Here is a 20,980-nt window from a genome sequence, read left to right as displayed (position 1 = left end):
AGCACGGGCTTTAGGCTCACAAGCTCAGTAGTTGTGGCATGCGGGCTCAGTAGTTGTGGCTTGCGGGCTCTAGAGCTCAGGCTCCGTAGTTGTGGTGCACGGGCTTAGTTGCTCCACAGCATGTGGGATCTTCCCGGACTAGGACTCGAACCCTTGTCTCCTGCATTGGCAGGCTGATTCCTAACCACTGCACCACCAGGGAAGTCCCCATCTTATATCTTGATGCATTTCAAAATAACTTACAGTCATCAGGTTACCGCACCACATTTCTTTACCTGGGAAACAATTTTTGTTAAGATTTCTCTTTTTGAAATGCAGCAAACAAATGTATCATTTGATGACTTCCGACAAATGCACACACCTGTGTAACCCCCAACCCTATGAAGACTCAGACACTACATTTGCCCCCAGAAAGTCCCCTCAGCTCCCTTCCCAGGCAATCCCTGCCCCACCCCCTGGAGGCAGCTACTCCCTGATTTCTTCCTCCACAGGCTAGTTTGCTGCTTTAGAACCTCTCCTCAGGGACTCACAGGGGGTGAGCGCGGGGCCTGGCCTGGGGCACTCGGCACCGTGGTTTGGGGATTCATCCCTCCTGTGTGTTGCTGGGTTGGCCCGGGGCTTGGACCCCAGAGGCAGGCTGGAGGCGGCACCTGGTCACTCCTTTTCCTGTATGTGACTGGGCCAGAGTGAGTGTCTGCAAGAAGCCCAGCAGGTGGGTCCCAGCAGTGGTGGCCATAGGAGGACACAGTGCAGAGCAGGGCTTCCCTCTGAGGCCCGGCATCCAGCTCTGCGTCTCGGCCAGAGACCCTCTGGGGGGGTGGGGGGGGCAGGCTGTGCGGGGCAAGAGGACCTGCGGGATGAAGGCAGGACACACTGCGCAGACGGGGACACTCCTGCAACCAGCCTGGGTCCAAGCTGTCCCCCCACCGTGATAAGGTCCCCCTTGTCCCATCCTACTCTCTCCAGAGATAACAACCACGAAGAGTTCAGCTTTTATATGTAAAGACCTACCTAAGTGTACTTTACAAGGATATTTTTACATTAATGGGATCGTACAGTACATAGTACTTTCCAGCCATCTACATAGTATTCCATTGCATGGATGGAACAATTTATTTCATGGGTCTCCCTTGATCAATATTCAAATTGCTTCTAATAAGTCGATACTAGAAGTCATACTGTAGGACCATCCTGATGCTTACCACTGCGAGCTTGGGAAAGGAATTCCCTGGGGTCAAGACCAGACGTAGACCTGCTGCCTTAAGGGAACACCCAGGTCACAGTTGGTCAGTGTCCAGTTTCTCTCAAAGTGACTGTCCCAAGCAGCGTGTGGTGCTCCCAGACACGCCCGCCCCAGGGCAGGTCATGTCCACCTGTGCGCCCGTGTCAGTCTCAGGCAGGCTAGATGCCCTTTTCATGCTCAGCTCCACCAGCCTGCTCAGGGAGACGCCTGCCTTCCCGGCTCCACTCTCTGGAGCCCCCGGCTGGCCTGGTGTACAACTTTTCTTCCAGAGAGAAAGCTCTCTGTTCCAGAAAGGATCCATCTCCCTTCCCGGGACTGTTCATCCTGCTGCCTCAGAGCTGGTGGGCAGTGGACTGTACGTGGGACATGCAGCCCTGCAAGCCGATTTTAGACCTTCCTGTGACTTCATTTTCTTCCTGTGGTTGATACTGTTGGAGGAATTGGGGTGCAGGGGGAGGGGTTTGGGAAGCAAAAGGAGCAGCTTTCTGGACAAAGCAAAAGTCCTTTACCTGGAAGTCTCTTTTGCTGAAATATTGAAACCATCACCCTGCCTTCCACTTTGGAGACTTGCCGGAGTTCAGAAGCCCCCCTTTGGGAGTGGCAGTGCCTGGGGCACAGGGGGCTCTGCTGCAGAGGTGAAGCAGCATGCAAGCGGGGCTGAGGGCAGCAGGAGACACAAGGAGGAAGGAGGGTGTCCAGGCAGAGGGCAGCGTGCGCTGCTCCTGAGGATGTGGCACGGGCTGTGCTCTGGGCTATCAGACGGCCCTGCCCTCAGCTGCCGCCCTCCCTCCTGTCAGCTATGTGGAAGAGGAGGCTGCGTCCAATCTTCACCATGAGGCCGGGACCGCCAGGTCCTCTATGGGGGCTTTCTGCTTCCAAAAGCCTATCAAAACATGTTAGCAGGCCAGCTTCAGCCTACAGCCCAAGAATCTAATTGCCTCAAAACAGAGAATTTGCAAACTTAGCCTTGATCTGATGGGAACTGCATGAAGAATTGCAGGAGGAATCAGGACTGCCAGGTCTAAGGTTGTGCTGGCATTCTGAGGCATGTCCCTCAGAGTTAACTGACCTCAAGTAATTAATTGACCTTGACCAGGAGACAGAGTTGGAGGCTAATGACCTCGGGCTAGCAGCAGGAAGACTTGCATTTATCCTAGCCAGTTCCTCAGAAGTCAGGCCCACTAGCTGCCTTTTCTGGATCCCCTAGTATTTGTTTCAGTTGCCAGGAAGCAGCAGTGGGGACCCAGCAGCCTGCAGAGGGGCTATGGCCCAGAACTGCATCTTAGCAAATCAGTGTCTCCCACCCTGACAGAAGGAGGTGCTTGGTGAATCCCTGTGGGGTTGTGTGAGGCACATGAAGGGGCAGGAAGAGGGAGGGGAAGAGCACTCATTGCAGACTTCAGAACCACAGCTGAGACAGGATTTCACCTTCCATGGGGGATTCTCCGGGGCAGGGTCCTCGCTTCCTCCTTGCCTCACCCGGGTCCTGGCCTTGCGCCTGGGGTCTCCAGCCTGCCATAGGCAGAGAGAGACACAGGGAGGAGGAGCAGACCCCCTAGTGTCACAAAGCCCTACAGGCACCCAGGCTTGTGTGCTCACCTCAGAGAAGAGTCAGGACTGTCTTCAGCCTGCGTTATCTGGGTTCCTGTCATTTGTGTAAGGGAGGGCCTGGTGGAGAGCACTGCCTGCACCTTTTAGGGAAGACCTTGGCTTCAGAGTCGGAAACCTATGGCTGAGTTTGCCCCCGTGGAGGGTATGAGACTGGGTGCCTTTAATGAGTTGGATGGGTCAGGGGCAGTAGTGAGAAGCCCCCGGGTGCTCAAGGCCCAGCCATCTCAGTTGTACCCTTTGTGATACCAGGTGAGGCCCAGTGTGCACACAGATATTGGTTCAGACACATATGCTTCCTCATCAGAGTCCCTGGTAATTCAGTTATGGAGTGGCCTGTCATAACTGCAAGATCAGAGGGAAGACAGCACTCAGCCCCTCCTAACACTGACCTTTGGGTGTTGCCCTTGCAGATGAAAATGAATTGATGATTTCTGGAAAAGGATTTAATAATGCAAAGAAGAAGGATGAAGTTATTTGTAGATTTAAGTTCAGCGACAAGCAGTTCTTTGGTAAGTAACCCCCTTGATGCCGCCAAGTGACACACTTCCCACACCGCGCTGCGTTCCCTGAGCCAGCTAGGCCGTCGAAGCCCTTGCTCACCACTCACTGTGGACACTGTAGGATAGAGGCAGCATGGACAATGGAAGGAGGGACCTGGCTGGGAAGCCTGGCCACCGCTCCCTTCATCTCAGGCCAGGAAGTGATCAATCCCTAGCACATCAAGAGCATCTTGGGTCAGGGCGTACACCTTTCAAGGCTGGGTTGGGTATGCTGGGTCTGTCCTCACTGCTACACTCCCCCCACACTTTCCTCGGCCCTCACTTCCCTTGAGAGACAAGGACTTGAATCTCACGAGTCTGCTGGTGGGAAGTGGAGGCGGCCCCAGGGCCCTGAGTCTGGGCCAGGTGCACTGAGCTCTCCCAGGACTGTGTGGTCACCTGGGATTGAGAGAGGATGCCAACTGCCAGGCCTGGGCCCCGGAATCCTGGCTCTGGCCCACATTACATGTGTGATCTTGACCTAATGAGTGTTCTGTTCTCAGCCTCTATTATCTGTACTGTGAAATGGGGCCAGTATGGTAGGTGCACTAACTAAGCCCTATCACATATGTAAAGCTACTGTTTGGAAATACTCAGGCACCAGGTGTCCCTCCAGAAAGGGTGAGAGGCCTGAGGAAGCACACAGTTGGGGAAGCAGATGTGTCCTCAGTGCTGAGGTGGGCCTGATCTCCCCCACAGAGTGCCTGGGGACAGTTGAACTTCCTCTTCCTCCTCAACCCTCCCCTGATGCATTGATTTAATATGATTATATTATGTTCAATGACACTCCTCATTCCAGGGCCATCTGGTAAACCCAGAGCGAGTCCTCTGCCCCATCACACTTCTGGGCCATCTCTCCTTCTTCCACGGGTGCATAGAATGCGCAGAGCTCTGCCATTGCCACACTCTCACACCACATAGTGTGCAGATGGCCTCAGGGAGCTAGATTTCCCTTGGTCTGTAATTTCTCAGGAGTGATTAGGACTCAGTAACATATTTATGTGGAGAGCTAATGTTTATTGAGCACCTACTACATCTGCTAATGTGCTAAGTGTCTTACATGCACTATCCCAGTTAATTCTCAAAAGAAACCAATTGTTATTCCTTTGTGTAGATCTGAAACCAGAGTCAGGGTCAATTCAAGAGCTTGCCCAAGGTCACAAGCTGGTTCAGGAAGAACTGGAAAGTAGACATAGGTGATGTGATTGCCCAGTCTGGGCCTTTGACCTCACTGAGATGAGTTCTTGAGGAAGGTGGGACTCAACCTATCCTCCAGGAAATGTGTTCAGATGTTCCCCTGTGGTCCATGGCTATATTGCTTTCCCACTCTAGATGTCACCAGTGTTTCTCTCTGAGGTGGACCAGCACCAGGATCTCACACGGGAGAGCCCATCCCACAGTCCTGGGCTCCTCTGCTGACCGCCTCACTGCACGTAGTCAAGGCTGACCAGAAGTGACCGTACAGGGCTGTTTATCGCCAGGGGCCCTGATGCACTGATTGGGATTGATTTGGTTCTTTTTAATTACATTTTCCTCTGATTAAAACATATGGCAGAACAGTTTAGAAAATATAGAGAAGCATAAAGAAGAAATATTTTAATCAAGGTTTCTATACGTTTTGTCTGTCGCTAGTATGTAAAGTTTTCATATTTTAAGACAAAGTTTTTTAAATGTGGCAAGTGAAGTATTTAGTTAATCCGTTAATATTGGAAACTGCTTTCCAGTCAACCATGCTTTTCTGGGCCCTTAGTATGTGGGGTGCCTGCCGTCACCTCCCTCTCCCTGTTCTGGATTGTGAACAGCCTATGGAAAGTAAGTTGCTCCCTTTTGGAATTTTTTTCACACTAATCTCAACCATCCTATCCTTCAGATGCAGATCCTTTCCCCTAACTATACTCGGCGATTAGTTTTCATTTTCAGTCCCAACAAAGGACTAACACCGTCCAAAGTTCACAGCTAATCTGACAGTTGAGTTAGGTCCAAAAACCTTTCCACATGGAAATGAACCATTCTGTAGCGAATAGCCCTGACCTGCGGCAAAAAACAATAAAAATTATTAGAGATTGTTGATTATAACAATGCTACACAGTAGAAAGCAGGAAGTACAAAAAAGTAAAGAATAAAACATTACCCCTGATTCCAAAGCCACAGATAAGTGCCTGTAACACCTCAAATACAGCTGGTAAACCCCAGTTCTCCTGAATGATAGAAGAAAAACTGAAGTGGAATTGAGGAAAGTATTGAGCGTCACGCAGAGCCTTCTTCATGAGACGTATTAGTTCCCCAAAAAATGCCCCTAAGTTAAAAGGAGACTATAAAAACACTAACAGATTAGGAATGTAAGAGGAAAATCTTTAGTTTGATTATGATCCGTGTGCTTTTGAAGTTTAAGTGTCCAGGTAGTGACACCTAGACTCCAGTCTTGTAAAAATTAGAGAATATTTCTAAACAGACGACAAGCCTATTTTTGAATAAATTTCAAAGAGGAACATTTAAAACTATCTCCACTTTTAGGGAGATGCTCCGGAACATGTCCCTAGAGGCGTGGCCCTGAGCATGGCCCCTCCTGTAGAACTTCATCCCTAACCTTGGATCACAACCCTGTGGGTGCAAGTCTAGGAGAGAAGCTGCTTTCATCCTACACAGCAAAAATGTGCGGGCCAGCATCTGTCCACACAGGGCAGCAGGTGCAGAGCTGTGGTTCCAGACCCCGGGAAGTGGTGACCTAGCTCCTAGGGCCTTGGGAAGCCTGTGTCATGAAAAAGGCCAGTGAAAGGACTCTCCTCCCAAATCACCGATGTCAGAACCGCTGCAGCCCTCTGGGACCATTGATTCTAACTTTCAGAGGGGTAGTCTGGGACCTGGGGAAGTTTGAGCAGGGTGGGGAGAAAGCTGGTAGGAAAGCCAGCAGTCAAAGCAGCTGGGCCTTCCCATCTTTTTTTACAAGAATGTAAAGATTTAGGGCTCAGGAGAGAGAAGGTTCCACAGCTACTAGTTACAGACTGTCTGAGCCTCCGGCGTGCCACCTCCCAGCTCCCACAAAGTTATAGAACAAGCACGAACACAGAAGCCCTCTCCCCCTCAGGCTTCCCTGTGTCCATAAATGGCACCACCACCCACCCAGGCGCTCTGCTCACTCACCTGCACGTCGTCCTTGACTCCTCTTTGCTCTCATCCCACATCCAGTCCACCTGCAGGCCCTGCTACCTCTGTGTCCAAACTTACCCGAACCTGGCCAGCCACACCACAGTCTCACTGACCTTAGAATAAAGCCCAAACCCCTTCCCAGGGCCCACGAGGCCCCACCCCCTCTCTTCATTCACCTCTTTCCCACAACAAGCTCAGCTAGTTATGCCTCAGGCCTCGGAACAGGTGCCCACAGCCCGGACCCTCTTCCGTAGACCTTTCCCTGCCTTTCCCCTCATCTGGTTTCAGCTCCAGGAACACCGCCTCAGAGAGACCTTATCTTTAATGGGAATTTTCAATAACATACAAAAGTAGCAAAAATCGTATAATGCCCTTGAAGCAGCCTTCCCCTACTTTCAGTAATTACCAATCCTGGCCAACCTGGTTTTGCTGATACTCTCACCATTGATTATTGTGAATCAAATCCCAGACATCCCATCATGTCCTGTATAAATATTTCACTTTCTCTTAAAGAGAACTTGAGTCTCTAAAAGACAGGACAGGTCACCTGCTCCTAAGCAGCTGTCCCTTCCCCTCCCTTCTCTATACTGTCCCTTGCTTATTGATGTCACTGCACTTTTCACTCCGACGCTTATTTTGTTCATTGTTTGTTACTTTATTGTCTGTCTCCCTCTCCAGTCCTGCAAATGTCAGGTCCTTGAGAGCAGGGCCTCTGCCTGCCTTGTTCCCACTAAACGCCAGAGCCCTGACAGTGCCTGGTGCACAGTAGGTGTCAGAAGAAGGCAGAGAAGAGAAGCTGCTTCTGCCAAAGTGGTAGCTCTGCTTCCAAGCGCAGGCAGAAGGGGAGGGGCGGATGGGTGGACAAGTCCACTGACATTCTTCTCATGTGATTGTCTTTCAGATATAAAAGCCAAGTCTGTGAAAGATACCAGTATAACATGCCCAGGAGTAAAGATAGAGAAGCCAGATCAGTAAGTGCCCAGCCCAGGGACCAAGTGGGCAGTTTTTGCTACCATGAGGTGTAAAAAATTTAGGAAGCCACCTCTACTGGGGCAGCACATGTCTGTCTCCAGGAGGACTGAGGGCATCCTTCACACCTGCCCTGGTTGGTGGTCCCCGGAGGTGCTCAGCGATCTGCTGTGGCCCAGGCTCTGCTGAGGAGCATAGGATGCAGGAGATGATGTGCCCCAGGGATGGTACCTTTGCTCCAGGCAGCCTTTTGGAGCTAAATTCACATACTCTGTACATACAGAGGAGTCGGGATGGTGACATCATACCGCCCGCCATCCCTGGTCACTTCACTCATAGCCACGAGGACATCTGACCCCATGCAGGGATCCTCACTGCTTGGTCAGCCTTCACTGCAGAAGCTGACCTCGTAGTACTTTGGGATGAGCTCCCCTTACCCCTGCCGTCTGCTCTCTGGTAGCCCTGAATGCCTGATGTTCAAAGTCATTACAGTGAGGAGATATTATAAGCTACAGTTTGAGCCAAGTGTTAGAACTATGTCTGTCTGGCCTGGTAGTCACTGTCTGCCCCTTCTATGCTTTAGGGAGGTCTTTGTTGAAGTTAGCCTGAACAATGGTGTCAGTGTCATCAACAACAATGTTAGCATCACCAGCAAGAACTGTGCGAGTACCAGGGTAAGGCTCTAGCATCTAAGGCTGTCCTGACACCCTGCACCCTGGGGAGGCAAGCGAAGGGAACAACGCCCCAGGCAGGCCCAGCAGGTAGCCTGTGCAGACAGGCCCCTGAGCAGCATCTCACAGGTAGCTCGGAGCCCTTAGCCCTACCTCCAGGATCTGAACCCCCATGAGGCTTGGGTAGTGCCTTGAGAGTGCTACTAAAAAGAGCACCTGGGGGACACCTTACTGTCCTGGCCTTGCAAACCTTTGCTCTCTCTGTGAACCAAGTGTCACTGAAGGCACATGGAAGAGACCAATTAGAGCCCTAAGCAGAGTCCAGAAACAGTGCTGAGGCTCTGCCCACCCTGGATCCACCTTGCCACCTCCCCTGGCCCCGGTCTTGTGGTGGGGAGCTCAAGGCTCCATCCTGGATTCCAGCCGGGGTGAGCGGGAGAGGCTGGGGCACTGTGTACTAGGGGACAGGGTCCAGGGCCTCTGGGACACCTGGGCCCTCCAAGTCACGGTCCCTGGCACAGGGGTCAGGAGGGTGGGAGCAGCTGTGACCGTGCTTAGTCACCTTGGCCCGAGGTTGCAGAGTGGGGAAGTAGCGGGGAGAGGCTATGGGGAGGTGAGCAGGGTGTCCTGCCTCTGCTCTTGCACCCACACCTCTCTGGGGCCCCAAAGCCCCTCCCTCACCCATCTGTGTGTCGTAGCATTTTGTGGTCCGAACAAAACCCCTGTACTCTCAGCTAAGGCAGGCAGTGAGGGCTGGGTTGTCACTGCACGGAGGACTGGGCTTCCTTGGCAGGGCTCTAGGGAGAGTCTCGGAACGGGGCCAGCGGTGGGGTCTGTGGCCCAGGGCTCCACAGTGGCTCTCTGGGTACCAGCCCCGACCTCCTAGAATCTGTCTCCTCAGGTGGGGCACCCAAGTAGAAGGGGGCCTGGGAGGACAGGGTGGGCTGGTATGGGATCCATGTAGCAGGCGCCTGGTCCATGCCGGGACTCTGCTGTGTGTTTTTTCTGTAGGAAGGGGGACCAGATGACAAGAGTGCCCCACCAGCTGCCCCACCAGCTGCCCCACCAGCTGCCCCACCAACTGCCCAGCAGCCTCCCGAGGAGCCTCCCTCATCACCACCCCCACAGTTCATCCCCTATGTCAACCCTCTCTACTTCTCTGCCCTCATCCCAGCCCTGCTCCTGTTCCTCCTGGTGCTCTGGTGCATCTGGTGGCTGTGCCGCAGGAAGGTGAGTGACCCCTGCCCGCACAGCCTGCGTCCAGCCCTCGCCAACCCCCAAGGGACCACGCCCATGCCTGCCCCATGATCCTGCCTGTGGGCGGGTTCCCATCAGCTCCAGGGCCAACACACAAGCAAACAAGGCACAGACTCTGTCCTCCCATCCCGGGCATAGACACAGCCTGGGCTTCTAGGGGGCCACCTGCTTCGTGCTTTCACCTTCACAGGGAGGTGGCCTATGGGCTGTCCTGGCCCCTGGGGCAAAAGGACCCCAGACCTCCTGAGACCAGGGCTGCCCCACAGCAGTCAGGCTTCTGAAGGACTCAGGTAGACCAAGGCCCCAGGAATCTCCACTGTTGGGGGACAAAGAGGAGTCTGCAAGGGCACTGATGGCTCAAAGGGAGAAGGATGCTGGCCGGGAGGATGCTAACCCTGGGGGCAGCTGTGTCTTTGAAAGCAGCATGGATCCCTGTCCATCTCTGGTGCCTTCCGTCATTCCGTCGTCAGTCACCACTAAGTCACCAGGATGTGCAGGGCCCCGTGCTGGGCACAGAGGGGCAGAAATGAAGCAGCCACTACCCTTGCCCACAGGAGCTCACCATCTGGTGTGTGGTCTGGTATTGGTAGCTGGGGAGCATTGAGGATAAATGTCACCTTCAGAGGGTGTGGCAGGTGTCCTGATAATGATAAAGGACAGAGACTGGCCCCGGGTGGGTGGGAAGGCAGAGGCGCTGGCCGGCTGGGTTTGCAAGGACACAGGCCAGAGCTGGGTGAAGAAGAGGAACAAGCAGAGCTGAAAAAGGACAAGCAAAGCAGCATAGAAGCCAGCAGGTCAGATTTCTGCAAAGGGCGAGAAGTGAGGAGAGAAAGCGGGGTGGGGGAGAGGGAGGTGGCCTGTCATCCCTGAGGCTGGGAGGCAGGGAGGGCTACAGGGGAAGGGAGGGAAGGGGAGAGGAGGAGGGGTGTGGGGAGTGTTCTCTTGTCTTCATATGATGTCAGGGCTGCTGCTGAAAACTCTACCAGGGACCAGGGGCCTTAGTCTCCCTTGACCCTCCACGGAGGTACCGATTCCCCTTTGATGACTGAGGAGCCTGAGGCTCAGGGAGGTGGAGCCTGTTGGTTGCAGACCCACAGACAGTGGGCACCTAGGTTGACACCCCAAAAGGCCATGTTCTGTCCCCCTACTGCTGCTGAGCATGGTCCCCTCCTGTCTGCATGGCTGAGCCGGAGCCCTCCACATGCCTTCTAACCTGTGATTATCACCATGCCCCACAGTGATCGTCCCTTGCTGTGGGTACCAAGTAAGAAGGAAAAGATGGATGGAGGTGAAAAAAGCCGTTAGGGAGGAGCTGTGATCCCCAGGCTAGGGTGTGAGATTTGAGGGAAGCCAATTCATGCTGCAGAGACCTGGTCCCAGAAGGCATCGCTTCAGTAGAGATGAGTTTTATGGGCACTAAACTTTGACCACTTCAGTTTTGACCATTTCCTTTCTAGACTACCAAGGAGCCGCCACCAGTGCAGAAACCAGAAAGGGTAAGTGGTATGTTTGGTCCTGATGTTGTCAGCATGCCTGATGTACACACTCACCTGCACAGAGAGGCCCCCTGCTGTGTATGGGGATATGACTTCCCCCACCCCTCCAGCTCCCACCTATCTGGGCAGAGAGAGCTGGCAGAAAGAAGAGAGTGACAGAGGGCAGGAAGGGATGCAGATGAAGAAGTGGGCTCAGAAAATGTCACCCAGACAATATCATTCCTGAACTCCTAGCACGGCCTGATCCAGGACCTTTATCACAGCTATGATCCCTCCTGGTATAAATGGGCTTTTTGTCAATTCCCAAAGGACTGTTTGTAGGATGGTCCTTCCCAGGACTCAGGTGAGTTTTTGAGAAAGGATCCTCAGGTTTTAGGGACCTGGTCTCCCTCCCCAGCCTCTGATGTATGTTGGGCTCCATTTCCTTGGTCTTTATCCTTGTCTCATGTCAGGGTGAGGGTCTTGGCAGGGTTGGCCTTTAGGGACTGGGGAGCTGAGGAGGGTGGAGGGACTCTTACCGGGCATTGAGCTTTGAGGGAGGCACAGCCCGGGTGAGCACAGGGACCAAGGGTCAGGTGAGGAGGCTGGGGCTGACCCAGGGTGGGGCCCAAACCAGGGCCCATAAGAAGTGGTTAGAGCAGGGGTGCCGTGTCCCGAGGCAGGGGGACCTGGGCCTGAGATCTGGTGGGAAACAGGGTCACTGCCCGGGCTGACGTCTACACTGGCTGCAGTGTGGCCTGGGGAGGCTGGATCTGCCAGAGTCGGGTGAATACAACCCTGTCATCTACTAATGCCCGCACCCCTGCCAGCCTCCATCACATGGCACAGCCTCACGCCCAGCTTCTCCTGCAAGGGTGGCCGCCAGGAACCAAGGGGACAGGATAGAGTTCGTTGATGTTTGGAGAAGAGCCATCTTTATAAACCAAAAGGAGTTGGTGTGTTTTTCGCAGGGAGGCCACTCTCTTACTGTGCCGGGTGCTGCTCATTTGTCCTTGATTCTCTGACAAACATTTGCTGAGTGGCCAGTACTTGACAGGTGCCGGGGCAACAGATGTCATTTGTCTGCACCGAGGAGCTGCCAGACAAGGACGCAGACGGTGTTTTCTCTTCCTAGGAGCCAGAGGAGACATGTCAAATGTCATGCCCCACAGTGATTGTCCCTTGTGGGTGCCAAGGAGGCGGGATGAAACGAATGGAGGTGAGAAAGGCCCTTGGGAAGGAGTGATGACGCCAAGGCTGGGGAGCAGGAGGTGAGGGTAGCTGGTTCATGCACAGGTCTGGACCCGTAAGGCATGGAAATGAGCTGTGGGTACTGGACTACGGTCACTTGGTGCCAGAGAAAAGCCAAAACCCTCCCGACCCAGTGGCCCAGGGGAGGCCAAAAAGTATGAGGGCTCATGTTCCCATCACCACCAGGGTTTCCCCCTTGGCATGGGCCCAAGTTTCTGGATGTTGGTGGGTGGCCCCAAAGGGTGGCTGCAGTGCTGTCTCAGGGAATTTGTGGGGACAGAGCCCTGACAGGCCATCTCAAGTCAGAGGGGACACTACCCCTCTAGAGGCAGCATCTATGCCTGTAGCTTCCTCACAACCACACCTGCTTTTCAGGGAAAACTGGATACCTTGTGTGACTTTGTCCAGCGCTGCAACCAGATGTCATTGATGTGGTATCCACCCAGGGACATGGTAAGCAGGGCACAGGGATGCTCCGCATGGCTGGGGTCTTGCTTTTGCCCTTGACAGTTGCCCCCGGGACTGTGGGTCAGAGAGCCCTGTCCCGGCATCTGCTGAGAAGAACGCCCAAGACGTGGAGACCTAGAACTCATGAGCCTCCAGATGATTCTCAACATGGCGCCCGTGCATTTCCCCTGCATCCTTGTCTCAAGGGTGTCAAGACGTTTCTTCTCCAGAGCAATGCCCAGCAATTCCAATCTTAAGTGAAAAGGGCTGTAGAGGCCTATTGGCCTCCCGTCCATCATCCCTCCCCACTGCCCACCCGACCCTGTGGGACTGCTGGCTGCACCCCATCCATGAGACCCTCCCAGGCTGGTCACTCAGGTGCTAGGAATGGTGGAGGACATGGTGACACGCCCTCCCCAATGTTGTCTGGCCAGCAATGACTGGTTTTACCAGGCAGTAAAGATGCCCTCCTTGTGTCAGTGCCTGTGACAGTGGGGAGAAGCTAAATTGTTCTAGTTGTCATCCTTGTTGTTTAATAATAATGACCGATGTTATTGAGTCCTTTCTGTGGGCCAGTTGCTAACCTAAGAACTTTACATGTTTTCAGTGCTTTAATCCTCCCAGTAACTGTACAGGTAGATACAACTATTATCCCAGCTTTACCAAGGGGGTACTGACCCACAGAGAGGCTAAGTGACTTGTCCCAGGTCACAACGGCTGGGAGGAGCAGAGCTGGACTTGAATTCTGAGTCTGGGCCCACCTTTCTTAACTGCTCTGTCCTGCTTTTGGGTCAGCACTCATGGTCTCATGATGGTTACCCCCAAACTACCAGACGCTGCCCTACTCAGGCCCCTGCGGCCCAAGGAGAGCAGTGGTTTGCCTGAAAATCATCTGCCTGGCCATTCCAAACTCAGACCCGTTGCATAGACCGGGCCAGCGGCCTAGAGGATGCTGTGGTCCCAGGGTCTATAGTGAGGGCTGCGCTCACCACCTTCACTAAATCAGGAAAACACTGGCTCTTGGTGGCTGGGCAGGTGGGCATTTGGAAACTCTAGACAGGCCTGAAAGCCTCTGGACACTGCTGGTGACATACCTGAGGCATGCTCACACCCAGCAGAGACACTGTCTGGTGACAGTGGTGTCAGAGCTCCTTTGGCAGCTGGGCTCCAAGTTCTGGGTCTGAATCGAGCTCTGAGTCCCAGCCTTGATTGCACAGAAGCTCCATTTTCCACCTGATTCTCCTGGAGCCTCTCCCAGAACCAGCTCCTTTATAGTCATAAGAGCCCCACCCCAGCCTTATGCCCTGAACAGTGGACACACCCACCCAGAGATGCTCACTCAGGATCAGAAGGGACAGAGGAAGACAGAGGGCCGAAGCGGAGGGAGGCAAGAGACAAGAGGGTGGACAAAGGGAAGATGCCAGGTATGGCCTTCCTGCCCAGCAAGGTAAGGGCAGGGGCGCTGAGCACCTCTCTGAAATGGTCCCATTCCCAGGGCCACTCTTTGAAGCTCAGGTTGGGGAAGTGGCAGAGTGATGGATTAGGGGGCCTTATAGCTGCCCAGGGCTCTGCCAGGCCCCTGCAATGCCAGCTCTCGAGTCCGTCCAGCAGTCTGTGGCTCACAGTGACCTGTGTGCTCGCTGGAGGCAAAACTGAGGCCTGACACGTCAAGGGAGTTGCCAGGACCACCCAGAGAGTAAGTGGCAGCAGCCAGAGCTGCCTGAAATCAACCCTGCTCATCCTGAGAGGGGCTGGGAGCCCGTAACTGTGCCTGGTGGATGTGACCCCTCCCACTCCTCTGCCCCCATCCCATTTGACCTTGTCCCTCACAGCCTTAGTACTGGAGACCCTAGTGTTGTAGGATTTCTGTGGATACCCCAGTATTCCAGTAGGTGCAGGAGTGAGTCCTGATTCCTTTCTTGAAGCCCTCAGTGCTCTGGTCCCAGGCTTAAAGTTAATCATGAACCAAGACATGGTGTCAGCTGAGACCTGCAGTCTCTGCAGACCAGAGTGGGCCCCCAACCCCAGCCCTGAATGTGCAGACATAAGCCTTTCGTCTGCTCACTGCAGACCACCCCGTGTTCTGCTCAGACAGAACCTTGCCCAGATCCTCTTCACCAGGCTGTGCTGGAAAACAGAAGCCGCAGGAGAGGGGGTTCCCAGCAGCACAGGCGCACAACCTCTCCTCCTTCCAGTTCCCAGTCCACAGGGAGGTTGTTTCCAAACTCCTCAGCCTGGACTGGAATTGCAGTCAGGCCTGCGGATGTGAACGTGTTCAGAATGTGAACAGTGGAGTCTGGGGGTGAACTTGTAGGAGCTACTGCCTTCTAAAACCTCAGTCAGCTGCATGTTTCAATGAATCCAGATGTTTCTGCACTTCAGCACAATACAACGCAGAAAACTCTCAAAGACTCAGTTTACCAAAAATCTCAGTGTTTTTGTAGCAGAAGCAGTCATTATTGTTTACTGTAACCTTCTGTGAAACGACTGTGTCTCTCTGCCCCACCGCCTTCTCATCCCCAGAGGAAGTTTTCTAATAATGGTCCCTTCCAGACCATCTCTCCCTACACACATATACAAAATGACGCAGCAAGACTCAGTTTAGTTTCTTAGTCTTGAGCCAAACCCTGCCCCCCATCCAAGGTCCTGATTCTCTTCCTTCCCTGCCTTTTCCAGGGCAGCCCCTTCAGTTCATGGAAATCAGTTCTCCTAGATCCTTCAGGAAAATCCGGTAAAAATGGGAAACCTTCCACTTCTCAGTGAATGTGATGCTGACAGTGATACAACTGTCTCCAAGAGAGTGTGACCTGGGTGCCACCACCATGCAAGGCCCTTTACACAAGGATCTCATTCATTCTCCCAACAGCGGCCGTTTATACAGAGTAGGGATCGCCAGACACTGAGTACTTTACACAGGCTCACTGTTTTCATCCTCCCAACACTCTGTGGGGGAGGAAGCTGACCCCTGCGCAGTTGAGTCACCTGCCCAGCCACACAGCCATGAAGCAGTAAGGCCAGTACCGACAGCCCAGGGCCCAGACCTCACCCCATGCTTGGCTGCCTCTCTGTCCTGCCAGGTGATCACTCCTCTGCATTTTGAAGCTGAAGAAACCGAGGTTCTGATGTTTCATGATGGGCTCAATGTGACAGGGTTCTGGAGGGGTACAGGAGGGCTGTGAACAGAGCCCAGGGAGGCTCACTTCCAAGTCCAGCCTGCGGCTCCTGTAACCTGCTATCACGGTGATAGGGAAACAACTGGAAAGTAATTCCTTCCTCTGTGCAGTGTGTTAGATGTGCAAACAATTATGAATGATAATTTCTTATTTTCACACTGTGTTGCTTGCAGACCTCCTCTAAATATGAACACATAAATATTTACTGGAAACAATTGTCCTGGGTAATGATCAGAGCTGCAGAGAGGCCATATGATGCATTCATGGCCAAGGAGCTCCTGAGTTCCTATCTTTTGACCCCACCCACAGAGGGAGCACCAAAGTGTGTGTGATAAAGCTGGGGCAGGACTTCAGCCCTCCAGGAAGTCCCAAGTTGACAGATGTCCTTCAAGACAGTGACCTTTGTGAAAGTCCCAGATCATAACTTTGGGACAGTGATGGCAGGCTGCTCCTCCATCCTCGACAACCCTCACCCCCTACTCTCCACACACACACAGACTCTCTCACGCACATTCACACATACAAACACGCTCACACGTACACGTGCACACACACTTCCTTCTGTAATAAGCAGGAAATCCAGAAATGGAACCAAAGCTCCAAAGCACTGGAGATTAAGGTTCAATAAACCATTTGCCAATCTCTTAAACATCCCTTCACTGTGGAGTCGCTGAGTTGATGTAAGAAGTAATTGGTCACTGGCTTAGATCTCTTCATTAATAGAAAACCAGAGGGGAGGGAGACCCCCCTCAGCCCCTAGTCACCTCCCTCACCCCCTTATGATCACACAACAGACTCAGGGGCTCTGCCACTACCCAGGGGCCTCCACCACCACCTGGAGCCACTCACTCCTCTCCCTCAGCCCATGTACACGTCCCCCCTGCAGCTCCCAGTGATGGGCTGCGGCTGAGGGAGAGGAGCCAGGCCTCAGCACAGGTGCCCTGCAGTTGTGCTTTGAGGAAATCAAAGGGATCCCACAGCAGATGGTAGACACTAGGTCTAGAACGGTCTGTTCACATTCTGGAGTAAATAAGCAGAAATAAAGGAGCTTAGAAATAAAAATAGAAGATCCCAGTCTATTCACAGCAATAAAAGAACTTACCCACGCACAGGTGTGACAATGTGTGCTGACCTGTAATAAAAAGAAACCACAAAACTTTACTCTTTGCTATAAAGGAAGACTTGAAAATACAAAAACCTAGACCACAATGTCAGCTTTTCCCAAAAGAATTCATGGGCTTAATGCTGCTTTAGTGAAAATTGTAATGAATATTTTTAGGGAATTTGATCAAAATGATTCTAAAATTCACCTGAGTAAATGAACTGTTAAGAGTAGTTAAGGAATTTGGGGTGCAGTCCTAGGGCAGGAAGGGTGAAGGTCCTGCCAGTGAGGGAGACCCTGTTGGTGGGCTTGAGAGAAGAGGGAACCAGCTCCAGTGCCCTGGGGGCTGTGTGGCCCAGGCACTCCCAGACTGGCTTGCGGGAGGGCAGAGGCGGCCTCAGAGGATGGGTAGTCTGGATATGGGAAACGGAGAGGCGGGGAGGACAACCCTGGAGCAGAGGAGCACGGAGGGTGCAGCTGAGAAGCACGGAGGGTGCAGCTGAGACACAGGGACACTTTGGGTGCGTGCGGGCAATGTTGGCAATGGGCCAGGAGCCGGCGGTTGGGTGGCCTGGTGGGCCAAGCTGGGCACTGGGGCTGGATTCCCAGACAGTGAGGAAGCACAGCTGAAGGTGTGAGTTGAGGAAGAGGAAGCCAGAGGAAGTTGATTCCGTGAGGCCTGGATTGGGGGTGGGGAGGGGAGGAGGGGAAGGGCCAGGTGACCAGGGGAGAGGAGACACTTGAGTTGGCCTAGGAAGGGAGCTGAGGGCCTGGGCAGGCAGTGGGTACAGAGCACGGATGGACAGCCGGAGACACTCGTGGCTCAGGACAGGGTTTGGGCAGAGTGGGCCCCGAGGCTGGGCCTGGGGACCTAGAGGCTGAAGAGGCCTGCAGAGTAGGAGGCAGGGGAGGTGAGCTTGGACGACACAGGACCCGCAGGAAGGTGGCAGGAGAGGGCAAACCTGGGCCATGCATCTGGAAGGGAGAACGGCCAGCTGGGGGTGGAGATCAGAAAAGGGGAATTGCTGATAAATGATCAAAGAAGTTGCTGTCTGCAGAGAGTTCAGGACCCTCTTCATAGTGGTTATCGTGGGTGGTTGGAAAAGAAGCATGTATTTCCTCGTGAATGTTTTCCTGTGTTGCTTAGGTTCTCTATAATGGGCAGGTACTACTTTTATAATCAGGAAAAGTAAAAATGTTTATCTGTAAAAGAGAAAATATTAACTTATTGAAGCCTAAGGTGATTTTACATAGAAAGTTGCTAGAAAGTGACATTTACCAAACTATCTCAGGCTTGTCATGCCGGGGAAAGTCAGAGTGAGAAATCCCTTCCCATCTCTGGGTCTGGTTCTGCTCTGCGCCAAGGGGTGCAGGTCCCAAAGCAGGGTGTATTTCCTGAAAGTTTCATCGGATCAGACATCCCTGTGGGTATGGAAGAGGACAAGGTCAGGCTCAAGGTGTGGAAGATTTGTTAAGAACATTCTTTCAAATTCAAGGGGGGTCAGGTGTTCTCTTTTCCTAATGTGGCTACATTAGCAGGGAAAACCACGATCATTCTAAAGGGTTACTAAGGATTTTAAAACCTAGGGTGATGAAAATGACAGCCTCAGGAGGAGCAGGCAGCGTTCAGTGGCCTTTGTCCCTCACAGGCACTCAAGGTAATACTTCACGCGTGAATGGCAGGCTCACGGAAGCCTGAAGTCTGCACACCACGTGGAGCACCTATAGGGACCAACAGGCCCAGACAGACCCAGCAGGGGGATCAGGGAACTCTGGGCAGCAGGAGAAGGTGGGCTTGAGACAGAGAAGGAGCTCGGCAGGCCCCAGAGGCCAGGGAAACCGCAACCTTCTGCTCCCAATTCCAGTGGCTTCTAGTGACCTTCTCTCTCTTCTGTCCCCTGCAGGGGAAGTGCCTCAACTTCGCCCTAATGAAGCCCCACTGTGGGCAATTGCACTGCAGCCCTAAGGTCTGCCTTCAACGCAGCCGGGAGTGCTTCTCCGTCAACAGCTGCTGCTCACGGTGCCAATGCCCCCCGCCCGTGTGCTCCAGGCTTCCCTCCAGGATGCAGCCGCTCATCTCTCCCCCTGCCCGGCCACGCTGCGGAGCCACTTTGTCACTCCAGCCCCCGTAGCCCAACCTCTAAAGCACCAAGAGCCCAAGATTGTTAAGAGCCCTTTGTTTGCTGAATTAGACATATATACTGAGACTTGGTTTACAGTCAAAAGGCGTTGGAATTTGTTGCTGATCAGAGTTTGTTACCTGGTGAGACGTATCTATACTGCTCCTGCCAGGACAAAGCACCCCGGCATCCTGTGGATGTAGACATGATGAGCCCCACTCCCCAAAGCCTGGTCTTCATCTGTCACCAAGGGCTGGGACGCGTGGGGTTTTAGTCAAATTCTGCTCTTTGAACAAAGCCCAAAACATCTTTGAAACATGAATACTATCCTGTGTCTCCTTCCCTAATCTGACGCAGAGAGAAGTACTTGAATTTCTCACCTCCTTCACTCCATGCTCCTGGTTTCCATTTTTTGGCTACCTCCATTGCGAACGTGTCTCAGAAAGAGACGAGGCCCTCTACAGTTCACCAGCTGGAAGTGCATCTTCCAGAAATGCATCTTCTCTTTCCAGGTAAACCAACCAGTCCCTAGGCCCAGGGGAATTTTAGAGGAGTCTCTCCCTTTCCATAAAGTTCCACCTCCCCTATTTGCCATCTGCCACCATAGAAGAAACCGTGCTCCCGACAGAGATGTTTCAGCATGCCCTGTCCTCCCCACCACCCAGGGGGTCTGTATGATACTCCAGCACCGGGCATACGGCCCACGGGAGCACTCAAGGAGGGGTCCCCCGGGGTTGGGGGCCTGGGGCAATAACCAGTTGTCCCTAATCCGTATTGATAGTAAGTTGAACTGCTCTCCACCCTCACTCCCATCTCCTTGAATGTTATATTTATGCCTTTCAGTTGCATTTCTGTAAGACAACTAGAGGTAAAAATATATCAGGTTTGGGTTTTTCATCTGTACTGATTGAAGTGGATGGATAGTGATGACCATAACTTTCCCTATGTTCAAAAAAAGAAAATGTACTCACGATACCAAGGAAAGTGTGTGAAACTTTTTTTTTTTAGGCAGAAAGGGGGTTTAGATAATGTGAAATCCTATAGAGAGATTTTATCTCTTCCTTAGAAGTGGAATATTTTAGATTGTTTGTAACTGGCGAAAGCATTGTCCAGGCCTGAGAGGGTCAGGGACACTTTTCTGAAACTGGTTCTGCGCTCCTACATTATATCTATGTGTCTGTGGATACCTGTAAAATAGTACATGCCCGTCTCTGAGACTCTGTGACCCTAAATGAAGAAGTATATCTGTGATTTCATAACGAGCCTAATGTGACCCTGGCTGAAATCCGCATGTCTGTTTATTAATGGATGTTGAGAGCCTTCTCATTTTTAGCCCATCACTCCTTCCTGACCCCTGAACTGAGGAGGGAGGCAGTCATCACTTTCATCAGGTCAGGGGAGATCTGGGAGGGACACAAGCCCGCAGCTCGGCACCCACACCCACCGACCCCGGCCTCCCTTTCTACGGTGGACCGTAACAGGAGACAGCAGGAAAAGGGAGTTTCCTCGGCAGTCTCCCCCTGGGCCCCTCTGTCCCCCTGCCTTCCTTCGTTCTAGCTCATCCAATCCCTCTGGTTTGGCATTAACTAGGGGCTCCTCACCCTAGTAAAGAGGAAAGGGGGCACAGCCCTCAGCTGATACCTGACTTGTAGGGCGGCCTTTTGTCCCAGATCCCCCTTCTGTCTGAGTCCTGGCATGGAGCAGGATAGCTTTACGTAACAGGTCTCACATCTGAGCTGCCCCAAGCTGAGACCTGTACACAGAGGAATATACTGGGCAGTGCTTCTTCCCTATTTTAGACCAGGGCAACAAAAACGCACATTTTCTGAGTGCCTCTTGGTGTCGTGTAAAGCAGCCCCTGTAGACTCAGATGGACCTCCAAGCCTGGGCCAAAGGCTTGAGCCTCTGGAAGCCGGGAACCTCCCTGAGACCCCCGCAGGGTCAGCCACAGGCCTCCTCCACAAGCACACAAGTA

The 20,980-nt window shown here is 53.0% G+C and overlaps 1 protein-coding gene across 1 annotated transcript in view; it reads left to right on the top strand.

The window, feature by feature from the left end:
• Positions 1–19,017, top strand: part of LOC137767160 (anthrax toxin receptor-like) — a 44,564-nt gene extending 25,547 nt beyond the window's left edge. Inside the window, exons 8-17 of the mRNA XM_068547888.1 lie at positions 3,265–3,363; positions 7,442–7,511; positions 8,093–8,183; positions 9,192–9,410; positions 10,895–10,933; positions 12,048–12,131; positions 12,539–12,616; positions 13,526–13,645; positions 13,923–14,057; positions 18,790–19,017. Coding sequence (XP_068403989.1) covers positions 3,265–3,363; positions 7,442–7,511; positions 8,093–8,183; positions 9,192–9,410; positions 10,895–10,933; positions 12,048–12,131; positions 12,539–12,616; positions 13,526–13,645; positions 13,923–14,057; positions 18,790–19,017 — 1,163 coding nt within the window. The remainder of the gene's footprint in view (positions 1–3,264; positions 3,364–7,441; positions 7,512–8,092; positions 8,184–9,191; positions 9,411–10,894; positions 10,934–12,047; positions 12,132–12,538; positions 12,617–13,525; positions 13,646–13,922; positions 14,058–18,789) is intronic.
• Positions 19,018–20,980: the final 1,963 nt, after the last annotated feature.

The sequence above is a fragment of the Eschrichtius robustus genome, chromosome 7 (genome assembly GCF_028021215.1).
Source record: "Eschrichtius robustus isolate mEscRob2 chromosome 7, mEscRob2.pri, whole genome shotgun sequence".
Taxonomy (NCBI): Eukaryota; Metazoa; Chordata; class Mammalia; order Artiodactyla; family Eschrichtiidae; genus Eschrichtius; species Eschrichtius robustus.
This window is presented reverse-complemented; position numbering and strand designations above follow the sequence as displayed.